Here is a 23144-nt window from a genome sequence, read left to right as displayed (position 1 = left end):
GCCTCCACTGTCAATATTTTATAAATCTTATAAATATCTTAATCCTTGTCATTCACATTAAAGTCTTCACTATAGTGTGAGATGTGTTGGCACTTTAGGTTCTGAATTTCAGTTTAGTTTCAGTAGCAGACACAAATTGTCCTCTGGTTTTGCTAAATCTGTATCAGACTTTTTCTCTTTCTGTTCCTTTTCATTTCATGTCATTAGAAATGTGCATTAATTTCATCTTAGTCTGTGGGAATCCCCCTGCCTGAGTAGACTATGCTTTCTGACAAAGAGTGTCAGCCTATAGGACTCATGGGTTTCAGGATACCCCTGGTTCTGCCGTCACAAGAGAAGGTTTCTATTTATTACCTCATCTACTGCTGATGCAAGGTTGGTCTCCTTTAAGCAATATTTATTGGCATTTGTTCCTCCAGGCCAACACTGCTTTTATATTTGTGCTTTTAAATGTTACTTAATGTATTTTATTCCTACTGTCTTTAGAGCATATAGGGCTTTGGGGAGGAATGATGGGAAGATAATTAAAACGCATATTTAGAGATTTTCTCATGTCTTGAAAAGTCTAATACTGCTTTAATTTACATTATACACACAACCATCTTCTTTTGTAAATGCAAAAGCAAACCAAATCCAAGATTTCACCTTAAACACAAAGATGTTTAACAATAACTACTCATTGAGAGCAATAGATAGCAAATCCCATCTCAGACTTCTTTATTTTGAGATGTCCAGGATATCCACATGAATATGTCTTTTCAATCAATGAATGCTTGAGGTCAGTCTTCAAGAGAAGAAGATCAACTTGAGACGCAGATTTGTAAACATCCAATGTCAAGATGTTAAACAAAATCCTGGGTATAGAGATGGAAGTGCATGAAAAAACACAGAGTGAAAGGGAAGGCCAAGAAATATCCATAAGAATTACAAACCTTAAGGGAGGTAGAATGAGAAGGAAGCAAGGGAGCTGTAAGAGAGTCAAAAGATAAGTGGGTGTGTGTCACAGAAACTGAGAGTGGGCATCTGTGTTCACCAATGTGAATTAGCCATAGGTGTCCATTGGGAGGTTTAGCAACTATGGAGATATGTGGAAACACTGATAGGAGACATTCCAAGTTGAACATGCTACAGTAGCACTGTAACTAAGTGAGGAAACCAAGAATCTGAGATGACCAAGATACAACAAACTGCTAGGAAGTCTGAATATGACTGGATGGAAGAGTAGAATAATGCAATGCCAGGATGTATTGTGGAGCATTGTGGGGGAGGGGGGGAGATAGAGTATAAGATTAGGCATGCTTACATATGTTTGAATGTTAGCAATGACAAGTCATCAGAGAATGACGAATGACTGATGTTGAAAAGAAAAAAAAATTCATCCAAATATCAAGTTTACAAAACCCAAAGTGTGGACTGAATTGAATGCAGCTGGAAAGAATATCTATAAGGAATTTTGGTAGCTGCCCTCTGGAATAGAAGAAAGGGGGCATATGTTCAGGCACAAACAAGTATGATGTGTAAAGAAATCCTGGTGATGGTCTCTTTCATCAAGGCTATGAAAGGTGAACCCAGGGCAAAACAGGGAGAATCACTGTGGGATTGTGGTTGTTAAGTAGAGTGAAGGAACTGGTGCTCTGGCTTTAAACATACGATTATCCAAACACAAAGTCGTTTCCAGGCACCATTGATTTTCTGAATGAGAATGCTGAGTAGTTTGTGGAGTTTCCAGTGGGGGTGACCATTCTGTCCTGCCTGCCTTTGGAGTGGGCAAGGTTAAGGAAGATTTTTCGCTTTGTCCAGAATTGGGCATTTTCCAACAAGGTGCTTAAAAATATGAGAAACTTGAAGGTATCGAAAAGTTAGGTGGAGATGCCGGAAGAAGGGAGATTAACGTAGAGCAATTATCGTGAGTTCAAAGGAGAAGAATTTCTGTAGAAAGATAGACAAGTGGAATGAAACAAGATAAATGGGCTTTGAGAACAGTTCTGGAGATTTCCATCTGAATATCAGGAAATGTGGATTATAGCTAGTGAGAAGTCAGAGCTAAAGGGATCTTTGAGTCTTTGGAGCTGAGAAGATAGGGCGATTTGAGGAGAGAACAAGCCTAAACCTGTAGTATATCTGACTAATAAAAAAGCTGCTTCCCAGGGACTCTTCATTCACTGCTGATAAAATTCTTCATCCTCCACTAATGCCAAGACAGTTACTTATTAATAATTTTCGAAAATGTCCTGAGTCCCACCCATGTTTAGAGCGGCCACCTTCTATTGGAGAGATGGGGTCTTTCAAGCCCAAAGAGGCTGTTCACAACATCAACTTTTAACTATAGAATCTGAAGTCCTTACTTGTGAAAGTTGTGGGATTTACTTTTTTGGGTTATGAATGAATGAATGAATGAGTAAATAAATAAATAAGTAAGTAAGTAAGTAAGTAAAAATGCAGGAAATGTTTATCTCCCTGGTATCTTCTGTATAGCCCTGCTCGGAAGAATTAAGCTGTGTTTAAATGAGGGCTTTATCTGTGTGGTTTTGGATATTTCATAGAAGAAAACAAAATTTAAAATTTCTGCTCAACTTGGAGATTAATTTTGAGGTCATAAAAGAGCCTGGGGCAACGAGGAAATGTTTAAGATATAGCAATTTCCCTTTGTCCATCCAAATAGGTGTTAAATCTTCTCTATAGGCACATGCTTTTTTTCTAACTTTAACTTCTTTTACTTTTCGACATTACATATTTCTTAGATATATCTATCATATAAAGAAAGGCGAGATAAAGAATAATACAAAAAGTTAAACACAGATGAAAATGATGATTCCAAATATCTAAAGAAGTATGTAATTTGTTGTAATTTGTTACATCCCCTCTCTCTTATCTTATATTCTTCATAAATTAGCAAAATGTATAAACAGTCTGACCCCAAAATGATTCATTGTTTCTATCAATTTGAGATGTTTTTGTGCTTTACAGTCCAATTTCTTTTATGTAAGTTTAAAAGACACAAATGTGTCCAGTCTGCTGATTTTCACTTCCATGTCTCCTGCTAGTCAAAAGAGAAGATGTGTGAGAGCACAGAGCCAGTGGAGGCATCTCAAACCACCACGACCTCACACACAACGACCATGCAATTCAGAGTCCTGACCACAACCAGGAGAGCCGTGACATCCCAGCTGCCCACCAGCCTGCCCACGGAAGGTGCCAAGATGGTTTGCTTATTTTTATAGGAAAGAAAAGATTAATGGGTAACTCTTGTTTACTGGAGGAAAAGAATATTCTTTGGCCAATTAACTTTCCAAAGGATTTCTCAGATTCTGAATTACTCTGGGCTGAAAACATATGCTGAAATTCTTTATATATGTCATTTCTCTTGTTAAGCATTAGTGGTTATGAGTAATCTGGCTCTTTGTTCCCCCTAGAAAAGAACCATTTGCTTCTTTTTGTGTGACTAAATTTAGTTGTCGCCAGACTACATTCCTGACACAGGATTCAAAAGGAATATGCACATAAAATGACTATTGATATGAAATTCTGAGCAGTAGATCATTTTACTAGCATACAGTTACATAGCAGTATTTTCTGAATGCAGTCAATCACAGAGACACTGTGAGCATCACAAAATTGTTCTTGAAGGGTACCTCCTTTTATGGAGAAAATAAAACTACTAAAGTTTTTTTTTTAGGTAAAATTCATGTGTGGAGGAAATTTAATAGTCAATATTTGATAACTTTCTATTCTATATGGTATTAGTAAGAAGGAGGGGCTACAATATTTATTTAGGGGAGAACATACTTTCATATCTTATTGTCATAAGCGCTGCTTTCTTTGGAATAGGAAGTTAAATTTGAAGCCTTAGCTTTTGACTGAAATTTAAGTGGCTATTATAAAGTAAGTGGAATGAAGAGAGATGGAGGTTAAATGCCAACTGCTTTGTTTTTCTCTTAAAAGAAACATATAGTTAAATTCAAATTATTTTGGGTCATTATTCTAAAGACTGTGAAAAAATGCTTTAATTGAAACACTAACTTTCATAGTAAAATATAACTTTTGAAATGGAAAATTATACCCCATGTTTATCCATTCAGGTATAGATGTATCCATTACTGATATAAATTTTTAAGATAAGCCTTTAAATATTGATAAATCCTAGCTGTTCCTCTTAATCTGTAATATTTTCAGTCTTGATTTCAATAAATAATGTCCTATTGTAATTGTTCTAGAAAGTTAAAAACCTATTTCATGCTACAACTACAGTTTTTATCATTCTCACAGAGTTGGGGCTCAGATATGTAACTAATACCTTAATCCAAACAATCACTGAGAGAAATTTTATTACTGCATCATGTAAAATTTGTGCTTGCTCTCTCACTAAGCTAGAATTTATTCTCTAAATTCTGAACAGCGAGTGTTTGAGTTAAGGCAGTTAATTCAGTTAGCCAGTATGAGATTCAAGCATCTTTAAAATCTTTTTCTTTTGTAATAACGTCCAACTTCTCTTTCAGATGACACAAAGATAGCACTGCATCTCAAAGATAATGGAGGTAGGAGTGCTTATCTTTCTTTCGTATACATTTGTAAGACACTAATTCATTTTAATGGGATAAAAGGGCATGTGGGATTCCAAAGACAGAATAGGGTTTGATTTCATTCCAATTGGTGTTTAACATGTGAAGAATTCAGTGGTTTGGTTCAAAAAATGAAACAAAATCCTAATCCTTGTGTTTGTCTATACAATTGCATGACATCAGCCACCATCTATGAGGTGAGACAATCATCCCCACATATTGCTGCATTGTGTTGCCCTTCTCCTTAGGTCAGCGTGTGTATAGTTATCTGCACAGCTGCAGACACTTGTTACAAAAGTTTTCTTTCACTGAGTTGTATGGTTGGTTGATTTGCACAAACAATTAAAAAATAGGACAGTAAGTATGGAAATATATTGTGATCAATCTTTTCATCTGTTATGTGATGCAAAGGACAAAATTTAAATATTCAAAAGAACATGTTACAAGTAACGAAGTTTTTCTAAGAGAATTTAGGAATATCTATACTGGCACTTGAAATTTTGAAGAAAATGGATTTTTAACTAAACAATACCATGAAAAATATTAATTTTGTTTTTTAAAATGTACTTTTATTAAACTATATTAGCTCATGGCTATGATAGATTCTGATCAAATGTATTTTTATGAAAAATTCTTTATTTGCTTCAAGGAAATATTGCTATTTCTTAATAGCATCTATCATACAGACATGAAAACACTTTGACACTGGCCTATGCATGGGTTACTTCTGTTGTCTCATATGATTTATTAGCTGAACCTCATACAAGAGACTCAAGTAGTATGATGATGAGTTAAAGATCAGTCTCAGATAAGTAAGGAGAGCTTGTCTCAAAAATAACAACAAAAATTGACAGAGAAGGGAGAATGGAAAAAATAGATGATAGATGACAGATAACAGATAGATAGATAGATAGATAGATAGATAGATAGATAGATAGATAGATAGATAGATGATAGATAGATAACTGATTGATAGGTGATAGATAGATGATAGATAGATAGATAGATAGATAGATAGATAGATAGATAGATAGATAGATAGATAGATAGATGATTGATAGAGGATGTAGTTGAGGCTATTTCCCTTGTAACTGTAGAAAATCGTTCCTAAACCACTCAATCTGTATTAAATAACCAATGGTCTGGGCATTCTTAGGTCAATGCTTATGTGTATGTACATCCTAGAGTTTACACCAGACCATCTAAAAGAACAACACCTTGATTTCTCTATAAGTGTCATTGCACCAGTTGTCTACCATTTCATACTTGCCCAGCATGTTTTGATGCATTAATTTTTTATTCATTATTGCATTAAATCAGTAAATGGGTATATTTGTAGATGGCCCTTGTGAATTACAGTTGTAAAAATCTAAAATCACAGATTACAAAAGTTGTTAGCAATTCCCCAATTCAAGATTTTCCAGAGAAGGATGTTGATAAGTATCTTTTGATCCTAAGTCCTAATATCAGGTCACCCCACTTTCAGGAATGAGGAGATGTCGTATTCTGTGAAGTGGGGTGTTCATTAACACTGCTTCTGAAGTCCTCTGTCTATGTAAGGAAGGCATTCCCAAGATACTGCTGGGTTTTCTGTTATATTTGTGATGTTAAAATTCTTAACACAAGTAGAAGTTTCATGTTTGTTGTATTTTTCTTTCTTAGTTATTCTGTTTGTTTGCTTGTTTGTTTGTTTAATTTTAACCTGCTCAGAAGATTCAATAGTGGTAACAGGGAAAAAATGATTCCTGTGATCTTTCGTTAATAAGTATGAGATCCTCTGAGTGGATGATTATTAAAGTTTCTTCAGTGAAGAATTGTTTACCACCTTGGTTCACTCACTCATCCATTTAATCATATCTTATGAATGCTTGCTATACCAAGCATTGTTGCAGGCTTGAAGCTTATAATAATGGGTTATTGTTAAATAAATTCTTTACTTCAGTGAATATGTCCTCCAAAGAATCTTCAAGATGATTGTGAAGATATTCTGTCTATCATTTCTCCAGTATTTGGCTATAAAATTGTCTTACAAGTAGCCTCTCACAGAATTAATTTTTGTAGAATGCACATTGAAAGTAGATCCCTAACATATTACCAATTATTCCCAGTAACATCTTAGTTTTATTTAAAGCATTAAAGGATCACACAACAAAATATGTTCTTGAACTGTGCATTAGAAATAGACTGTGATGGTGGTGAGAGGGGAATTAAATAAACCACATGATAAAAAATGTAGCGTTTGAAGTACACTTGCCTAGGAGTTGTTGCATTTTGAAATAGTATTTAGATAATGGATAAAACAGGGAACCATCAGAATTCCAAAATAATCACAATGAGTATGAACATTTTCCATGCCTCAGATTGTTTCAAGTGCCTTTGCCATATACCAATCTGAGCTGAATCTAGCTGTGTCTCTTCTAAGAATGCTTGGCTGCAGACAGAGCTTGATAAACGTTCAAAGGCCTTGGCTTTGAGCCCTAGCACCATAGAGAAACAAAAAGCACTTAGGAGCATCAGAGTTCAGTTCCCAGAACCCACCTCAGCAGGCTCAAAACTGCTTGTAAAGCCAGCTCAGGGGATCTGACACCTCTGGTCACTCTTGGCACCCACACATTTATACACATAATTAAAAACAATAACATAAATATCTTCAAAGTATTACAGAAAGCTAGATTGTCTAGCAGAAATGGAGACCCCAGTTTTAATCCCCAACATCACAAAAAGGAAAACAGAAACAGAATAAAAACAAACAAACAAAATAGGTTACTAGAGTTCTTTGGGACAGAGTAGAGATGATGATCTATGTAGGAGACTCCCTATGAGTAATGGCTTTATAAAACTGATTCTTTCTCACAATACAAATCTCTTTTGTTTGACCTAAGGAATGCAAACAATAAGCTGTTTTACTTACACCTGACCTGAACCTACGGAATGGCAACAATAAGCTGTTCTACTTAAATCCACTTCATTGTATTTCTTTTCTATAATGATTGATTACACTTGCTAATGTTGAAAAATGAAATTTCTTTTTTATACAGTCACACACTAGTTTCCATTTCATCTGTTCTGCTGAAAGTGGCATGCATTAGGCTCCAATGGAACCCAGTTGCATCACAGTCAGTGGTCTCCAGTCTCCAAAACCCAGATATATCTTGTAACATGTCCAAAATTTAATTTAAAGTTCTTTCAGCCTAATTTAATTTAAAGTTCTTGGCTTCTCTAGAAATTCTTGTTGAACTCACTTGGCAAGGGAACCCAGATTGTGTTCTTAGAATTCATAAATATGTGGATAATGGTTATATGCACTTGAAGCAAAATCTCTTTAGGATTTTCAGATTCCAGGGATGGTTTATTAGAAGAATTTTACCTTTTAAGAATGTCTGAACTGTATAGATTAGCAGCCATGACTACTAATGGCTTTTCTGACATTTGAATAGGTTGCCTTCAAATGACACTCACCACCTAATTAGAAATGTAAATGTCTTCAGGATGCAAACTGAAGACAGTTATCCAAGACACAGAAGAAGTTTGCTAGCTGAATCAAGGGCATTATTTTTAATTGAAACATAACATTTTTGACTAGAATTAAACTAAACTTAGCTATCCTAATGGCGATTTTCTGCTATACTGCAATTGTGAAAATTATTTCAAGCTTCATAACCCTGAACAGACTTTGTTATTTTAAATTTGTCATCAGAACTATTAAAGTACCAAAATTGTATTCTTTATTGATTGCCTTAAAGGTTTTTCCATTTGATTGAGTTGAGTTTCTTTTTAAAAATGTTTAAGCATACATTTTTAATTGCTACTATTTAAACTCAGCCTTATACACAATCCTGGTGTAGAATAAAAAGCCAAGACTGCCATTCCTTCTCATTGCTATGAATGTCCTATCCCTGGAGCACAGAGGCTGGCTTTTCTAAGTCAGAGGGTGGTGTCTGCCCTAAGAGATGATGCAATTGCTACGTCTCAGCATGTTGATGAAGTTAATTCAGGAGTAAATGTCTCTAGAGTGAAAGGTTGTAAAAAGCCAACAGAGATGAGCTTTGATGCTTCCCTGGCTGGTTAAACTCAAGTTCTGTTGTGTTCAGTTTCCTATTTCTGAAATTAATCCTAAAGTTTTGTCTGGAAATAAATGTTAGAGCAGATTCCTGACTTACACAAAACTGCTTCTGAGGTCCTATTTTTTGTTTAGTCTGTTGTGGCAGATCAAGCATCTACTGTTACATTTATCCTTCAGTCAAATCATTTTTTGTCTCTCATACATAAATCATCAAAGCAACATGTCTTGCACTGTGTTTGTGCTGCCTTTTGTTTTTCATCTACTTCCTTTGTGGAGATCACAGTCTCAGAAGCAAAGGGAGGCTGTTATTTGCTTTTGACAGGCTATTGACTATCTATCACCTTCTGTTTGGAACACTGTAAAATATCTTGGCATTTTGTTTTATCTCTGGCTTTGTTTGGCTACTTTTCATGCTAGCCCCAACTCTATTCTGAGCACATATCTAGTGTAACAGTGAACACTTCTTATGCTTTGAATGTTTTGAGACTGCCCCAGTATTAAGACTATCTCTCCTCAACTATTTTAAAGAGTTGTGGTTCTCATCTCTTTCTTTATAATGAGCTCATTTTGTTGTTTGCTAATTATTTTTTATTTTGGTTTACAAAATTACAAAAATATTCTATGTTGGGACTGTCCCAATTCAATTTTAATATCTGAGCTTAGGTCCTGGGGTTCAATATTCCCACCAGTTCCAGTAAAAGAGTGATGTGATCAAACTTCATCAATCAATATAGAACATCAGAAAAATTAGGCTAGGGAATCTTCTTAAAAATATACATTTTAATGGAGGCTCTAGAAGAAGAGAACTGTAGCCTCAGCTAGTTAGGAGGATGAGACAGAAAGATTCATATACCAAGGTATACCTGGACTAGAGTGAGTTCAAGGCCAGCCTGGACAAACTAGTGATAACTTGCATGGAAATAAAAAGAAGAAAGAAGACTAGGGTTATAGATCAGAGAGATAATGCTTGCTGGGAAAATATAAGACCTTAGTTCAGTCTAGAACAACTAATCAATCAATCAAAATCTGATACTCTACTTCAAATGGCCTAATGACTCCACTGTATTTCTTACTAACTCTAGGCTAATGAAATCGCCACCCCTTCTCAGAACTCACCTGGTTATCAAAGGTTGAGTGTTTGATTTCTTCATGGCCAATCCTTAGAATAAGAATGGCACATGTATCTCTGAATCCACTCATTGGTCTTGACTGTGGCTATCCTGAAACACTTTAATTGTTGGCAAAGAAAAATTGGTTCCATTTCCACCTGAAGAATGCATCTGCCTTCTTGGATACAAAGGACCTGAAAGCATCATTTCTGTTACTCTTGTAACTCCTCTGAATGTAGTGTGTAAGAATTAGTTTAAGATGTTGGCAAGTTTATTTGTTTTAGTAAACATGGTTATGCTTTCTGCTTTGTTGAACTAAATGAAGTTTCTACTTTAAATTCATTTTTACCTTAAAAGTTGTGATTTCATTGTTTCAACTAATAGCTTGAAAAATGGTTATCTGACGTGAGGAAAGAAAAATAAAAACAACTCACATTGCAATGGCCCTTTATTTTCTATCTTGATGTGTAGGTGGTATTTGTAGTCAGAATTTCTGCTTCAAGTAGAACATAGAATAAAATATTATGCACCATTTAAGACACTGCAGATATATTTTCTATTAGCTGCTTTCAAATGCCCTACCATGTCCACTTGATCAATAACTACTTTCTCTTTAAATCCAGTTTTATATCTATCTGCCCTATTCCTGGACTAGGAAATATTCTTCCAGAAGAAAGAAACTTCTATATTGGATTTTGGTACCTGACACTTATGAGTGATCTCAGAAACTTGTTTTATATACAAGTCATGTCGGTGTGTTAGCCATGTGTGCTGGTTTAAATGAGAATCCCACTCTAACTCACCCCAATAGACTCATATATTTAAATGCTTCCTCTCCAGTTGTTTGAACTGTGTGGAAAGGAGTAGGAGGTATGGCCTTGTTGGTGGAGGTGTGTCACTGGTGGTGGACTTTGCCATTCCCAAGTAGCACTTTCTTCCTCCAACTTGTGGTTCAGAATGTGAGCTCTCAGCTCCTGCTCCAATGCCATTGTTGCTGCCTGTTTCCATGCTCCCAACTGTGATAGTAATGGTCGCTAACACTCTGAGACTGCCAGGTCCCCAGTAAACTCTTTCTTCTACAATTTGCTTTACTCCTTGTGTCTTATCACAGCAATGGAAAAGCAATCATGACACTATGTGTGGTATTTCTGTAATCCCAGCAGCTGGGAGGTAAAAGTCAGAGGATCAGAAGTTAGAGGTTATCTTTAGCTACACAGTAGGTTCAAGATCAGCCCGGGCTACATGAGACCTTGTCTCAAAAACACTGCGTGGAAGGGGGAGGGGAAAGGAGAAGGGCAGAAAGAGAGGGGAGGTGCAGAGTTAAGCAGTAAATTCTGCTCATTTTCATGTAACCAAACAGTTTTTAGTTAGCATATAATACAGCAATCCACTTAAAAAATCACAATATTCAAAAACACTAATTTTTATAACAGTTTGATGCTTCATTAATTAATACTAATTTCTACTTTAGCTTCCTTCTTTGGTGTTCAAATAACACCATGCAAAAAATTTAAAGACAAAGGTTAATTACTTAACACTAATTCTTAAGTGTTGTAAGCTAACTGTGGCCAAATGCTATTATTGCAATTACAACAATGAATTATCAACTTGTTCCATAAAATTTAAGCAGAAGTACTTTTAGTACATGTTAACATTAATGTTCAGCAACCACCGAAGGAAAAACAATAGTCTTGAAAGTTAAGCTGAAAGTCTTGGAGACATTTAAATAGAAGTGTAAAATGTATTTATTGGACCCAAAGAAGGCAGGAGAGAAAAGGATGTGGAACACAGAACAGGCAGATCCAACCAGACAGGCAAACCAAAACAACAAAATGGCAGATGAGTTCCAACAACAATAGTTGTCCTAGTTGAAACTAATAATTAGGCATTGCTTATGAGACTGACATCTTCAAAAGCAAGATGCATTCCAGAGGTAAGGCTAAGTGACAAGAGTGCTTCCCCAGCACACATGAGGCCCTGGATTCAATCTGTGGCACCACAGAAAACACAAATCAAGACCAACTATGTGTAGTGTATGATTAATGTGCCAGGAAAACAAAAGGTTACGAATGTAAAGAGCTCCAAGGTGAAGTGACTGGAAATATGCATATCATAAACATAAATTGTAAAACCCAGAGTAATTTAGTATCAAACTAAACTTGAACACACAGAGATAAGCAGGAAAATATAAGAGGGTCAGTTCATCAGGAAAACATAACAATTTTTGAAAAATTAGTCAAAAAATAGAGGGAAAAAGATTGCTATACTTTAAACCACATGAATAACCAATATGGATATGATTAATGGTTTTAGATTTCTGTTTCTAACAGCTATAGAATATGAATCAATTTGGCTTGGTAGTTAAGAGCACATGCTGTGCAATCATGAGGACTGAGCCTTGGATTCAAGTACCCACATTACAAGCCATTGATACAAATGGCTGTAACCTCAGCTCTGAGGGATTTTATGCCCTCTTCTGGCCTCTGGACTTGGACATGTGTGTTCGCTTGCATGCACACGTGCACACACAAAAATACACACACATACATGCATATACACTCATGTAGGCATGAGCAACAAAATGTCAATGCAAATATACACATTTTAATCTTATTAAGTAAATTTTTAAATTATTTTTTTCATTTATTTTGCATCCCAACTTCAGTTTCCCTTCCCTCCTCTCCTCTTGTTCCCTGCCCCCCTCACTTACCTTCAACCCCCCATCCATTCCTCCTCTGTTTCTGTTCAGAAGGGGCAGGCCTCCCATGGGTGTCAACAAAGCATGGCATATCAAGTTGAGGTAGGACTAAGCTCCTCCCTTTGTATTAAGTCTGGGCGAGGAGGCAGCCCAGTATGGGAAATAGGTTCCCAAAAGCCAGCTCAAGTGCCAAGGACAGGCCCTGATCCCACTGCTAGGAGTCCTACAAATAGACCATGCTACACAACTGTCACACATATGTAGAGGGCCTAGGTCTGTCCCATGCAGGCTTCCTAGCTGTCAGTCCAGAGTTTGGGAGTTCCTATGAGCCCAGGTTAGTTGTTTCTGTGGGTTCCCTTGTGATGACCTTGACCCCCCTGGCTCTACAGTCCTTTTTCCCTCTCTTCAACAGGATTCCTGAGCTCAGCCCAGTGCTTGGCTATGGATCTCTGTACCTGCTTCCATCAGTTACTGGATGAAGGAGCTCTGGTGACAATTAGGGTAGTCTAGTCTGAGAAAGACAAATACCACATGGTTTCTCTCATTTGTGTGTCTTAGAATTTACAGTCTCATAAAATCATATAAGTAGCAGTGACAAGAAAGGAGAGGAACTGGGGAGCAGAGGGGACTAACAGGAGGAAGAGGTGTGGAGGAGTGTGCCCTTATATAACCCTGTCTAATAACAATAAAATAAATTTCAAGAAGGAGTTAGGAAGAAAATACAACATTTCGATTATCCCCAAATATGTAGCAAGTCAATAATACTGAATAATGTATGATTAAAAAAAAGACTATAACAAAATTTCAATAATACTCAAAGAAGTAATAATGAAATAAAATAAAATAATGACATCTTGCACAGTGAGGTGAAGAGACCAGCCAGCCACTTATAGTATGACTCAGTTTATATGAAATTCATATAAATACAAAGTAATTTACAGTAATACCAATCAGTTCAGTGCTTGCTTGTGGGTTAAGAGTCATAAAGATTGAAAGAAGAACAAGAAAACTTTGGAGGGAGCCAAATTATTCAGTATTATATTTTAATCATTACTGTTTGTTTATTTATTATCGTGTATGTGTTTTAGATATGTTCAGGTAAGTCCAGCTGTCCCTAGAAGCTGAAGCCAAGGCATGGGATGCCCCTGGAGCTGGAGTTGTGGGCAATATGAGTAACCCAGAGTGGGTGCAGGAAACTGAACTTTGGATCTCTGTAAGAGAAATTAGCCTGCTTTTTTGAAAGGATTAAATATTTTATTTACTTTTTATTAGTTAAAACTTTATTATAAAGAATTTGCTAATAAAAACTTTATACACCAAAACTAATGACACCCAAGTCTACATCTCACTGAACTTCTACACAATTAGAGTAGCCATTCTAAAGCTATGGAGCTTTATATTAGATTTTAATTGATTAATCTTTAACCTTTTATTTAAAATATAGTTATATCACTTCCCCTTTTCCCTCCAGCACCTACCCTTCACTCTCAAATTGAGAGCCTCATTTTCTTTGATTTTTATTGCTGCATATGCATGTATACATAAATACAACCTGTTAAGTCCATTTTTGTTGTTTAGATACATAAGGTTTCAGGGGTGACCAATTAATATTGAATAACCAAGTCAGGAGGCACATCCTTGGGAGAATCTAATTCTCCCTGTCTCTCAGTAGTCATTAGTTGCCTGTAGTTCTTAGTCTAGGGGTGGGACCCTATGAGATCTTTCCTCTTCTGAGTTAGCTTGTCTGTTGATATTGCCATTGTTCAGATACTGTTTATGCAGCCGTTTTTAGGAGAGGCAGTCTCACAGCAGACTTCTTGGTACTCTGGTCCTTAAAATCTCACTGCCGCTCTTCTGTGATGTTCCCTGAGCCATAGATGCTGAAGCTGTGCTGCAGCTGTATCCATTGGAACAACCCATTGATCTCTGTAGTGTGTCCAGTTGTGGTTTTCTCCATTTGCTATATAAGGAAGCTTCTTTGATGAGGGGTGATGGTTACACTTATCTGTAGGTGTGAGAATAAGATTTAGAATTTAGTTAAATATTTATGCAAAAAGGCAATAAATAGTAGATTTTCTTCTGAGATCCATGGTCTCACTAGGCTAGGACAATTGACGAAGTTTCTAGTTAGCCCTCTTAACTGTGGAGCTGTCCTCATGGCCATCACATTCCATATCTTGCTTTAGATAAGGTTACTTGGGTAGATATAGTTATTTAAGTTTGTTAATTTGCATATCTACAATCTGTATGTTTCAATAATATAAATTTTATCTTGATTTCAAAAAAAGAGAAAACAGCACATTTTGGTATGCTTTTCTTCAAAGTGTGTTTACTTTCTTCATGTCTTTTTTAAGAAAATGCTTCCAGATGTCTTGAAATTCTCCTCTAAAGCCAAGAGATTTATCTTTACTGCATCAGCTTTTTTAATTAATAGTTGGAAAATTGGACACTTCTGATTACTTATGTTTTACTTTAAATTATTTATGGAACCTTCCAATTTACTTGCTAATAGTAAATTTAGCTAATTCTTGGAATAATAACTTTACATCAGGCAGGTTCTGAGGGCGTGGCATATTTAACCTACTCAGCCTCTCCAGGAGGAGTTCTCAACCTTCCTAAAGCTGTGACACTTTAACAGTTTTTCATGTTGTGCTGACCATCAACCATAAAATTATTTTCATTGCTATTTCATAACTTTAAATTTGCTACTCTTAAGAATTGTAATGTCAATTATCTGTGTTTTCCGGTGTTTTTAGCAACCCCTGTGAAAGGTTGAGCACTGCTGCTCTACAGCATCCTGTCAGCCCTTTCACACATGAAGTTTCAGAAGCACGGAGTCTGTCCTTTCCCCGAAGGTCCCGTGCATGTAGCACTTTACCAGTACACTGCCCTCCCAAGGTTATTGCTACTCATGTTGCTTGGGTTATTATTCTACATTCATTTAGTGGTCAGTTCTCCTCTACTAAAACTATCCCATAGGTCAGACAGGAAACACCAACTTTGCCAACTCCATTGTAAGATAAAAAGGAGCCTTGTTACTTCTCAGATCCCATCCCTCAACAGTCTGAAAGCAAAACCCGTGCAACTATTTTAATCATGAAAGAGTTAGCTACGCATCAGGTGGAGGCTTTTGTACAGTTGACTGACGGAAACAAGTTAAATCCATCTCATGATCACCCACAGACAAACAATAGTCTCTCTAATCATCAATGCATGATGATATATTTTTTTTCCGTAAGACTTGGTATGCCAGGTCTTGAGAAACAGACAGTGTGGAAACATTGCTGTCACTGTTAGAGGGACAGTCTTAGCCTGTGTTTTCAATGATACTGACTCCTAAACTGTACACACCCAGCAAACTGTACCTTAGCAGTTTCAGGTTTTTCTTCCTCTACTTCATACATGAAACTTCATTTACTGACTCTAATAACATGATCTAAATTGAAACTCAAAGCTCTAGCCAAGTGTTATTTAGGGGGAGGGTATTGTCCTCACCAGTCTCTGTCTCCCTGAGATACATCACCACAAATGGAATCCTGCTCATATTCCCTTCTAGGAACCTGAAGCATCAGGCCACAATAGTATTTCGATTGTAAGTACATCAATAACTCAGATTCCAATTCTGAGGTATACAAATTGCCAAACTAACATCTTCAGCAGCTAAGTGAATCCATGTTTTTATTTTTGCAAGAGTCAAAGGATTTTAGTCTTAAGTATGAGATTCGAGATCAGTGAACCTGAGTTTTCCTGGGGATCTTGGAATTTTCAAGAGCAGCTTTAGTCTGAATCTTAAAGTGTTCTTATTAATAAGATCAAACCCAAACCAGGTATTGTGGTGAAATGCTGGATGGTCAGAGAGACAGAACAAGCCACAGCTAACCTCACCTGGCCAACTTCTCAGCTGGTCTTGTTTCCTCAGCCTGGAAGCCTCTGTGTCCTCATCCCAATGGCTCTCAGCTGAACTGTTGCTCAAAAGCCTGAATGCTTAACCAGGCCAAATGCTTAACCAGCCAAATGCTGCTAGTTTCTAGTCCTCATGCCTTATATACCTTTCTGCCTTCTACCATGACTCCCTGGGATTAAAGGCATGAGTCACCATACTTGGCTATATCCTTGAACAGATGGATTTCTGCCTCTGGAATGCTAGGATTAAAGGCGTGTGCTACCACTGCCTATCCTCTGTGTTTAATATTGTGGCTGTTCTGTCTCTGACCCCAGATAAGTTTGTTAGGGTGCACAATATTTCGGGGAACACAATACCACCACATTTCCCTTTTTTTGTCTAAAATTTAAAAAAGATTATAACTAATACAAGAAAAATTATATCCAATAAGTATATACAATATACACAGTCAAGATTACATTAACGATGTATAGTCCATTAACATTTGACAGATTCAGACAAAAAATTCCATTTTATATATATAACAATGTCCAGTTCAGTAACATTTGACAAATTCAGACAAAAAGTTTTCATTACTTATCTTATTTAAAACAAGTAATTCCTTTTTTAAAGTATTTTTTCTTTTCATAATAGATTCAGTAATCTACCTTTTGTCATTTTTATGTCTTCCTCTTTTTCTTTTTAGTGTAGCATCAGTGATCTACCCATTTATCCTATTATTCTTTATCTTTTTTTCTCAGAATAGATTCAGTGATCTATCTCATATCTATATTCTTTTCTTTTTTCTTTCTTTTTTAAACAAAACCTCTGAATCTAATCTCCATGTTCAGCTTTTTTCCTGACCATTAACAATTAACAACTTGTAACCAACCATCATAAACAATGACAATATCCATAACTCATTAAACGACCAAAACCTCCCATCCCACCTCTTGGAAATGTGGGTGTCATTTTCTTAAAATTACTTCCATCTTTAGGAAATCCTGACAAGAAAATTTTGGGTTACTTGTCAAGTCCTGTATCATTTGTCCAGTCGCTGCATAATAGGAAAGTTCAGGGCTTGTTTCAAGTCCTTATTCAAGTAGTCTGTCAGGCTGGATCATCTCAGCTGGCCATCTCAAAATTGTCCTAAGCAGTTTGTAGTCCAAAGTCAATCTTTTGGTGGTGTTAATCAGCTTAATGGCTTTACCATAGTCCTTGTGGAATCATCATTGTGGAGTCCTGTTGTCTTTTTGAAGATTTCAAAGTCACTGTTAGGTGTGGCCATGGTTCTTTTTTTTTTTTTTTTTGTGTGTGTGTGTGTGTGTGTGCGTGTGTGTGTGTGTGTGTGTGTGTGTGTGTGTGTGTGTGTGTGTGTGTGTATGTGTGCGCGCGCGCGCGCGCGCGCGCGCCTTTTCTGTGGTTTGGAGTAATCACAGTCTGAAAAATGTCTGTCTTTTGGAACCATAAACATTCTTCCCTAGAACAGAAAATCTTCACAACAATTTTTCCCCACCATCTGTCTTGCCAAGCTTTTCCAAACTGACCTTTGCCGATACTTTCTTGTAACACGATGGTCCTGGCAATTGTTCTCTGAACCAGCTGCAGGAAACTCTTTGTCTCAGGTAGCAGCATCACCGTAGTCACCAACATGATGAGAAGAAGCCAGCAACTCGGAGCAGCTGCCGCTGCCTCCGCCTCCATGGTCCCACCACTGTTTTTGGCTAGGTCCCGGCTAAAGATTCTCTTTAGCAAGCCTCCTAGGCTGGCCTCAAACTCTGGATCCTCCTGCCTCTGACTCCTTCAGCAAATCTAACCAGCATGCATCACTACAACCGGATGAGTGCAGCTCAGGCCTGAGCTGGGGCCCACAAGCACCTTTTTTATGAATTCGTACCACGAACATTGGGCGCCAGATGTAGCATGAACCTTAAAAGTTCTTATTGGGGTGAACTGGAAGATCAGAGAACCAGAACAAGCCACAGCTACCTCACCTCACCGGATCCTCAGCTGGTCTTGTTTCCTCAGACTGGAGGCCTCTGAGTCCTCATCCAGAATGGGTCTCAGCTGAACTGTGTTGCTAGAAGCCTGAACGCTTAACCTGCCAAATGCTTCTAGTTTCTGGTCCTCACGCCTTATATACCTTTCTGCTTTCTACCACCACTACCTGGGATGAAAGGCTTGCTTTCTGGGATTAAAGGCGTGAGTCACCATACTTGGCTATATCCTTGAACAGATGGATTTTTGCCTCTGGAATGCTAGGATTAAAGGAGTGTGCTACCACTGCCTATCCTCCATGTTTAATATTGTGGCTGTTCTGTCTCTGACCCCAGAAAAGTTTATTAGGGTGCACAATATTTCGGGGAACACAATACCACCACAAGCAGCCCTTTAGTTATGACCTCAGGCGACTTGACTTTATTTAGATCCCTACTAGACCTCAGCATCAGGAGACTGTGGGCGAGATGGCAGCTCCCAGGTCTGCTCCTGTTTGCCTCTTTCCTGTTACTGCTCCAAAATACATGCTTCTCTAGAGGTAGGGATGCAGGACAAGTACGTGAGTTACTGACTACCATCTTTCACTTTGAAAACTCTTGCCCAGTACTCTTAATGCTCAAGACTGTTTTGGCTCTGTAGAATCTTTTGTGTTTCTGCATGTATTTTTGTTTTTTTTATTTAATTTCTAGGAAAGTGGAATTGAAGTTTTTATTGGGATTGTATTGAACCTGTATGTTTCCTTTGATAGTATGGATTTTTCACAAGTTTTACTTTTCTGATCTGTGAGCATTGGTAGTCTCTACATCTTCTATGGTCTTCCTCAGTTTCTTTCTTTAGTGTTTTGAAATTTTAATTTTCACTTTCTTAGTTAAGGTTATGCTGAGGTAATTTTTGCCGTGAGGGGTGCCTATTGTAAAATGTTTACCTGGTTTCTTTCTCAGTATATTTGTCATTGGTGTATAGGAAAGTAACTGATTTTTGTGCATTAAATTTTTTACCGTGCCACTTTGCTGAAAGTATTTATCAGTCATAGAAGTTCTCTGATGGACTCTTCTTAGAGTCTTTTAAGTATATATTCTGAAGATACAAGTAGCATTATACAGACTGAGCAGGTTGTAGTTATATGTTCAGTACTATCTTTCTACCTACCTACTTAGCTACAATTAATGAAAAATGGGGCTGTGAATTTGAAAGACAACAAAGAGGTTCTGGAGTGGGCAGAGGAAAGAAGAAACGATGCAATTATATCTCACAAATTTAAATACATAATTTTAAAAAGAATACTTTTACCTCTTCCTTTCATATTTATAACTCTTCTCTCTTTATGTTGTATTGCTCTAGCTAAGAGTTCAAGTGCGGTATTGAAAAGGTGCATGGACATTGGTCAGCCTCGTCTCTTTCTTGATGTTAATAGAAATGTTTCTAGCTTTTCCACATTTAGCATGACCTTATATATAGGCTTGTTTTATATAACCATTGTTGAGGAATGTTCCCTCTATCCCTAGTCTCACTGGAGCTTTTATCATATTTTTGATTTATTCAATTTTGCATAGGACTGTTTTTCATCTACTGAGATTATCAAGTGATTTCTTTCCCTGAGTCTATATTGAAGCTCTGGTGTTTACTTACATATGTTGAACCATCTCTGCACACCTGGAATGAAGCATATTTGATTGTAGTAGATGAATTTGCAAGTGTTTTGTTGAGAATTTTTGCATCTGTGTTCATCAAGAAAATAGGTCTATAATTTCTTTCATTGCATCTTTATTAAGTTTAGCTTTAGCTATCAGTATAATTCTGGCTTCATAAATTTGAAAGTATTCCTTCCTTTTCTGTCATATGGAATAATTTGAAACACTTCAGTGTAGTTCTTCTTTAAAGGTCAGGTGAAACTCTATGGTATATTTATTTCAGCAACAACATTACTGATAATATTAGCATGATTGATAGAGCATCATAATGTGTAGGATAGCAATTATTCTGAACAGCAGTAGCAGCAGACATTTCACCAAATACCCACCATATGTGAAGACCAATGCCGACCACTTTATAAGCATCACCCCATGTCTTCAAAGCCATCATGGGTTAGGAAGCACTGTTATGCTCATTTTTGAATAGGACACAGAATGGAAGAGACACTCTTGTCCTTTTGGTCAGACAGTGTGAGCTGCTCCTATTCATGGCAGCCTGAAGGCTGTGTATCAGGTTAGTGTTGGAGAAATGTACCTATTGTGTGCTGGGCGGTGGTGGTACACGCCTTTAATCCCAGTACTTGGGAGGCAGAGCCAGGCGGATCTCCATGAGTTCGAGGCCAGCCTGGGCTACAGAGTGAGTTGCAGGAAAAGCACAAAGCTACACAGAGAAACCCTGTCTCAAAAAACAAACAAACAAACAAAAAAATAATGTATCTATTGTCATACCAGATCTTTTCCTGGCATTGGGGATGGAGTGCAGGGCCTTCCAAATTCTTAATGAGCATTGTACTATTGAGCTAAATGCCCAGTCCTGAAGAGGATTCTTGTCTATGTTCACAATAGGTGATTCATTTAATAGCTAGGTTATGTATACAAATGTTGCTTTAACATTAATGACTTACTATGGTACAGATGGGTTTGCAAAGAACCACTCTTTTCTCATTTACTCAACCTTGACAATACTTTGTCAACCACACCTTTGGTGTTCCATAATTAATACACTCTTTAGCAAACTATTGCTAACTTTTCCTATAATTGAAAATCCCAATAACTTAACCATGCAAGTATTTGGCAGGAATTTCTACAAGGAAATATCCCATGAAGTCCTTCAATTTTATACTTAGCTGAAAACATAAACAATAAGATTTTCTTCTAATGTTGATTTTCCCCCCAATTTTTATGGATGCTGGAGAAGAGGGAGTCAGTAGTATAATTATTGATAATAAGGTGCTTGTGTTCCAGTTAAGAAAGCCCCTACCCTTGCACATTCAGATAGCGATAATTAAACTCAGTGGGCCAAAAGAAAGTTCATCAGAGTAGGATGCGACTTGTGGGAGAGAAGAAGGGGAGAGGATAGGATGAGAGGAGGGAGTTGGGTGTGAGCATGCCCGTAACTAGTATAACCATGTTTGAAATTTCCAAAGAATTTTTAAAAGGAAAAAGATAACAAGAAAATTGTAAATGCATCTTAAATAAAGAAGATAATTTGATATAGAAAGCTAACATTTGGAAAAATTTAAAGCCTTAAAGCCACAGGTAATGATAAAAGCAAATATTTGAGGGCCAGTGGATGATGACTGAGAGTAGCACATGTAAACATAAGAATGGGAAAGCCAAATTGGATAACCCCAAAATTTTATCTGAGGCCCCTTAGTGGCTGTAAATATCGTCAATCCACTCTGAGAAGATTGCACACACTCAGAGTAAAAGTACTAACAACTCATTATGTCTAGACACAAACTCTCACTATGTCTCAACCCTTCATTTTGATTAAATCAAGTATTTCTTATATTAAGGTTTCAAGATATATTACCTTCAGTTTCAAAGATAAAAAGTGATGTATTATTGATTTTAAAATGAGATTTTCATACTCTAAGTTTACTCATCTCAGAACATTTCAAAGGCATCTATGAATGAAGTTTCACAGTCCCCTGGCAGTAAGAAAGACTGGGAAAAGTGGGGCTCATCCACTGCCTTTGCGGATGCTGTTTTCACCATATAATATTCATTTGGTGTGTGTGTGTGTGTGTGTGTGTGTGTGTGTGTGTGTGTGTGTGTACCTGCCTTCATTTCTCTTTACTGAACTTACTAAATCCCATGAATGACAATGTCACAGTATGCATCGTGGCTGTATTGGGAATTGGGTATGCTTTATCAATTACTTCAGGTCACCCTCATCCTTGAAAACTTTTGGGCCCAGTAAGTAAAAGATGCTTCATTACAAGCCTTGTAGCCTGAGTTTACACTCTAGAACCCACCACATAAAGGTGAGAAGAGAGACTCAACTCTGTAATGTTGGATTCTGACTGGCACACACACACACACACACACACACACACACACACACACACACAGAAACACACACACCACACACATACACAAACACACAAAGACACACACCACACACATACACAAACACACAAATCATATACACACACATATACAAATCATGTACGCACACATACACACATGAATGCATGCATGTGCCCAAGCACACGTGAAAGCACATGTGTGAACACATGCCATAAATATTTTGAAATATCAGTAAACTAAGAAACTATAAAATGATAACTGCCAGATTAAGAACCTGAAAAACTGAATCATGAAATTTGTAAAATGCATAAACTATCAAGGGAAAATTGAATTCAGTCAAGGTCATGATCATGAGTATAAAAAGTAAAGGCAGAGGCAGGAAACAAACAAGTTACAAAATCAGATCAGTTACAAGGAAACTTCCGAAGGAGAATCAGTTTAGTTAAAAAATTTATCACATGATTTTCCAGTATTTGCTTTAGTATGTAAATGAGTTGGATTATGTTCCACAAGGAAAAGTGTGTGTGCCTGTGTGTTTTTAATCAAAACGTGGAACACTGATATTTAAGACATTTTTAGTTCTACTTCATTCCAAAGCTTTAAGAAAGAACATTTTGGCAATGTCCATGTAAGATTTATGGATTTTGAGCAAATTTGTACAAGACTTTGCACAATCCATCAGGTTTTGAATCCCCAAAGGGTATTAATACAGCATGGAATTTATAGGCTGAAGCATCTCATTTTTAGGCCAGAAGAAGAGTTAGTTCTAAAGGGGATACAATTTTAGACAAGAATTTTTAGTTTTTCTTTATTCTCATACTTTAAGG

At 36.9% G+C, this 23144-nt stretch overlaps 1 protein-coding gene across 2 annotated transcripts in view; it reads left to right on the top strand.

Annotated features, from left to right (window-relative positions):
• Plxdc2 (plexin domain containing 2) overlaps positions 1-23144 on the top strand; it is a 403601-nt gene that overhangs the window by 351416 nt on the left and 29041 nt on the right. For both annotated transcript variants that reach the window (XM_076572690.1, XM_076572691.1), the window contains 2 exons: positions 3045-3192; positions 4497-4535. In XM_076572690.1, coding sequence (XP_076428805.1) covers positions 3045-3192; positions 4497-4535 — 187 coding nt within the window. The remainder of the gene's footprint in view (positions 1-3044; positions 3193-4496; positions 4536-23144) is intronic.

The sequence above is a fragment of the Peromyscus maniculatus genome, chromosome 5 (assembly GCF_049852395.1).
Source record: "Peromyscus maniculatus bairdii isolate BWxNUB_F1_BW_parent chromosome 5, HU_Pman_BW_mat_3.1, whole genome shotgun sequence".
Taxonomy (NCBI): Eukaryota; Metazoa; Chordata; class Mammalia; order Rodentia; family Cricetidae; genus Peromyscus; species Peromyscus maniculatus.
The sequence above is the reverse complement of the archived record's forward strand: the minus strand, read 5'-3'. Positions and strand labels throughout refer to the sequence as shown.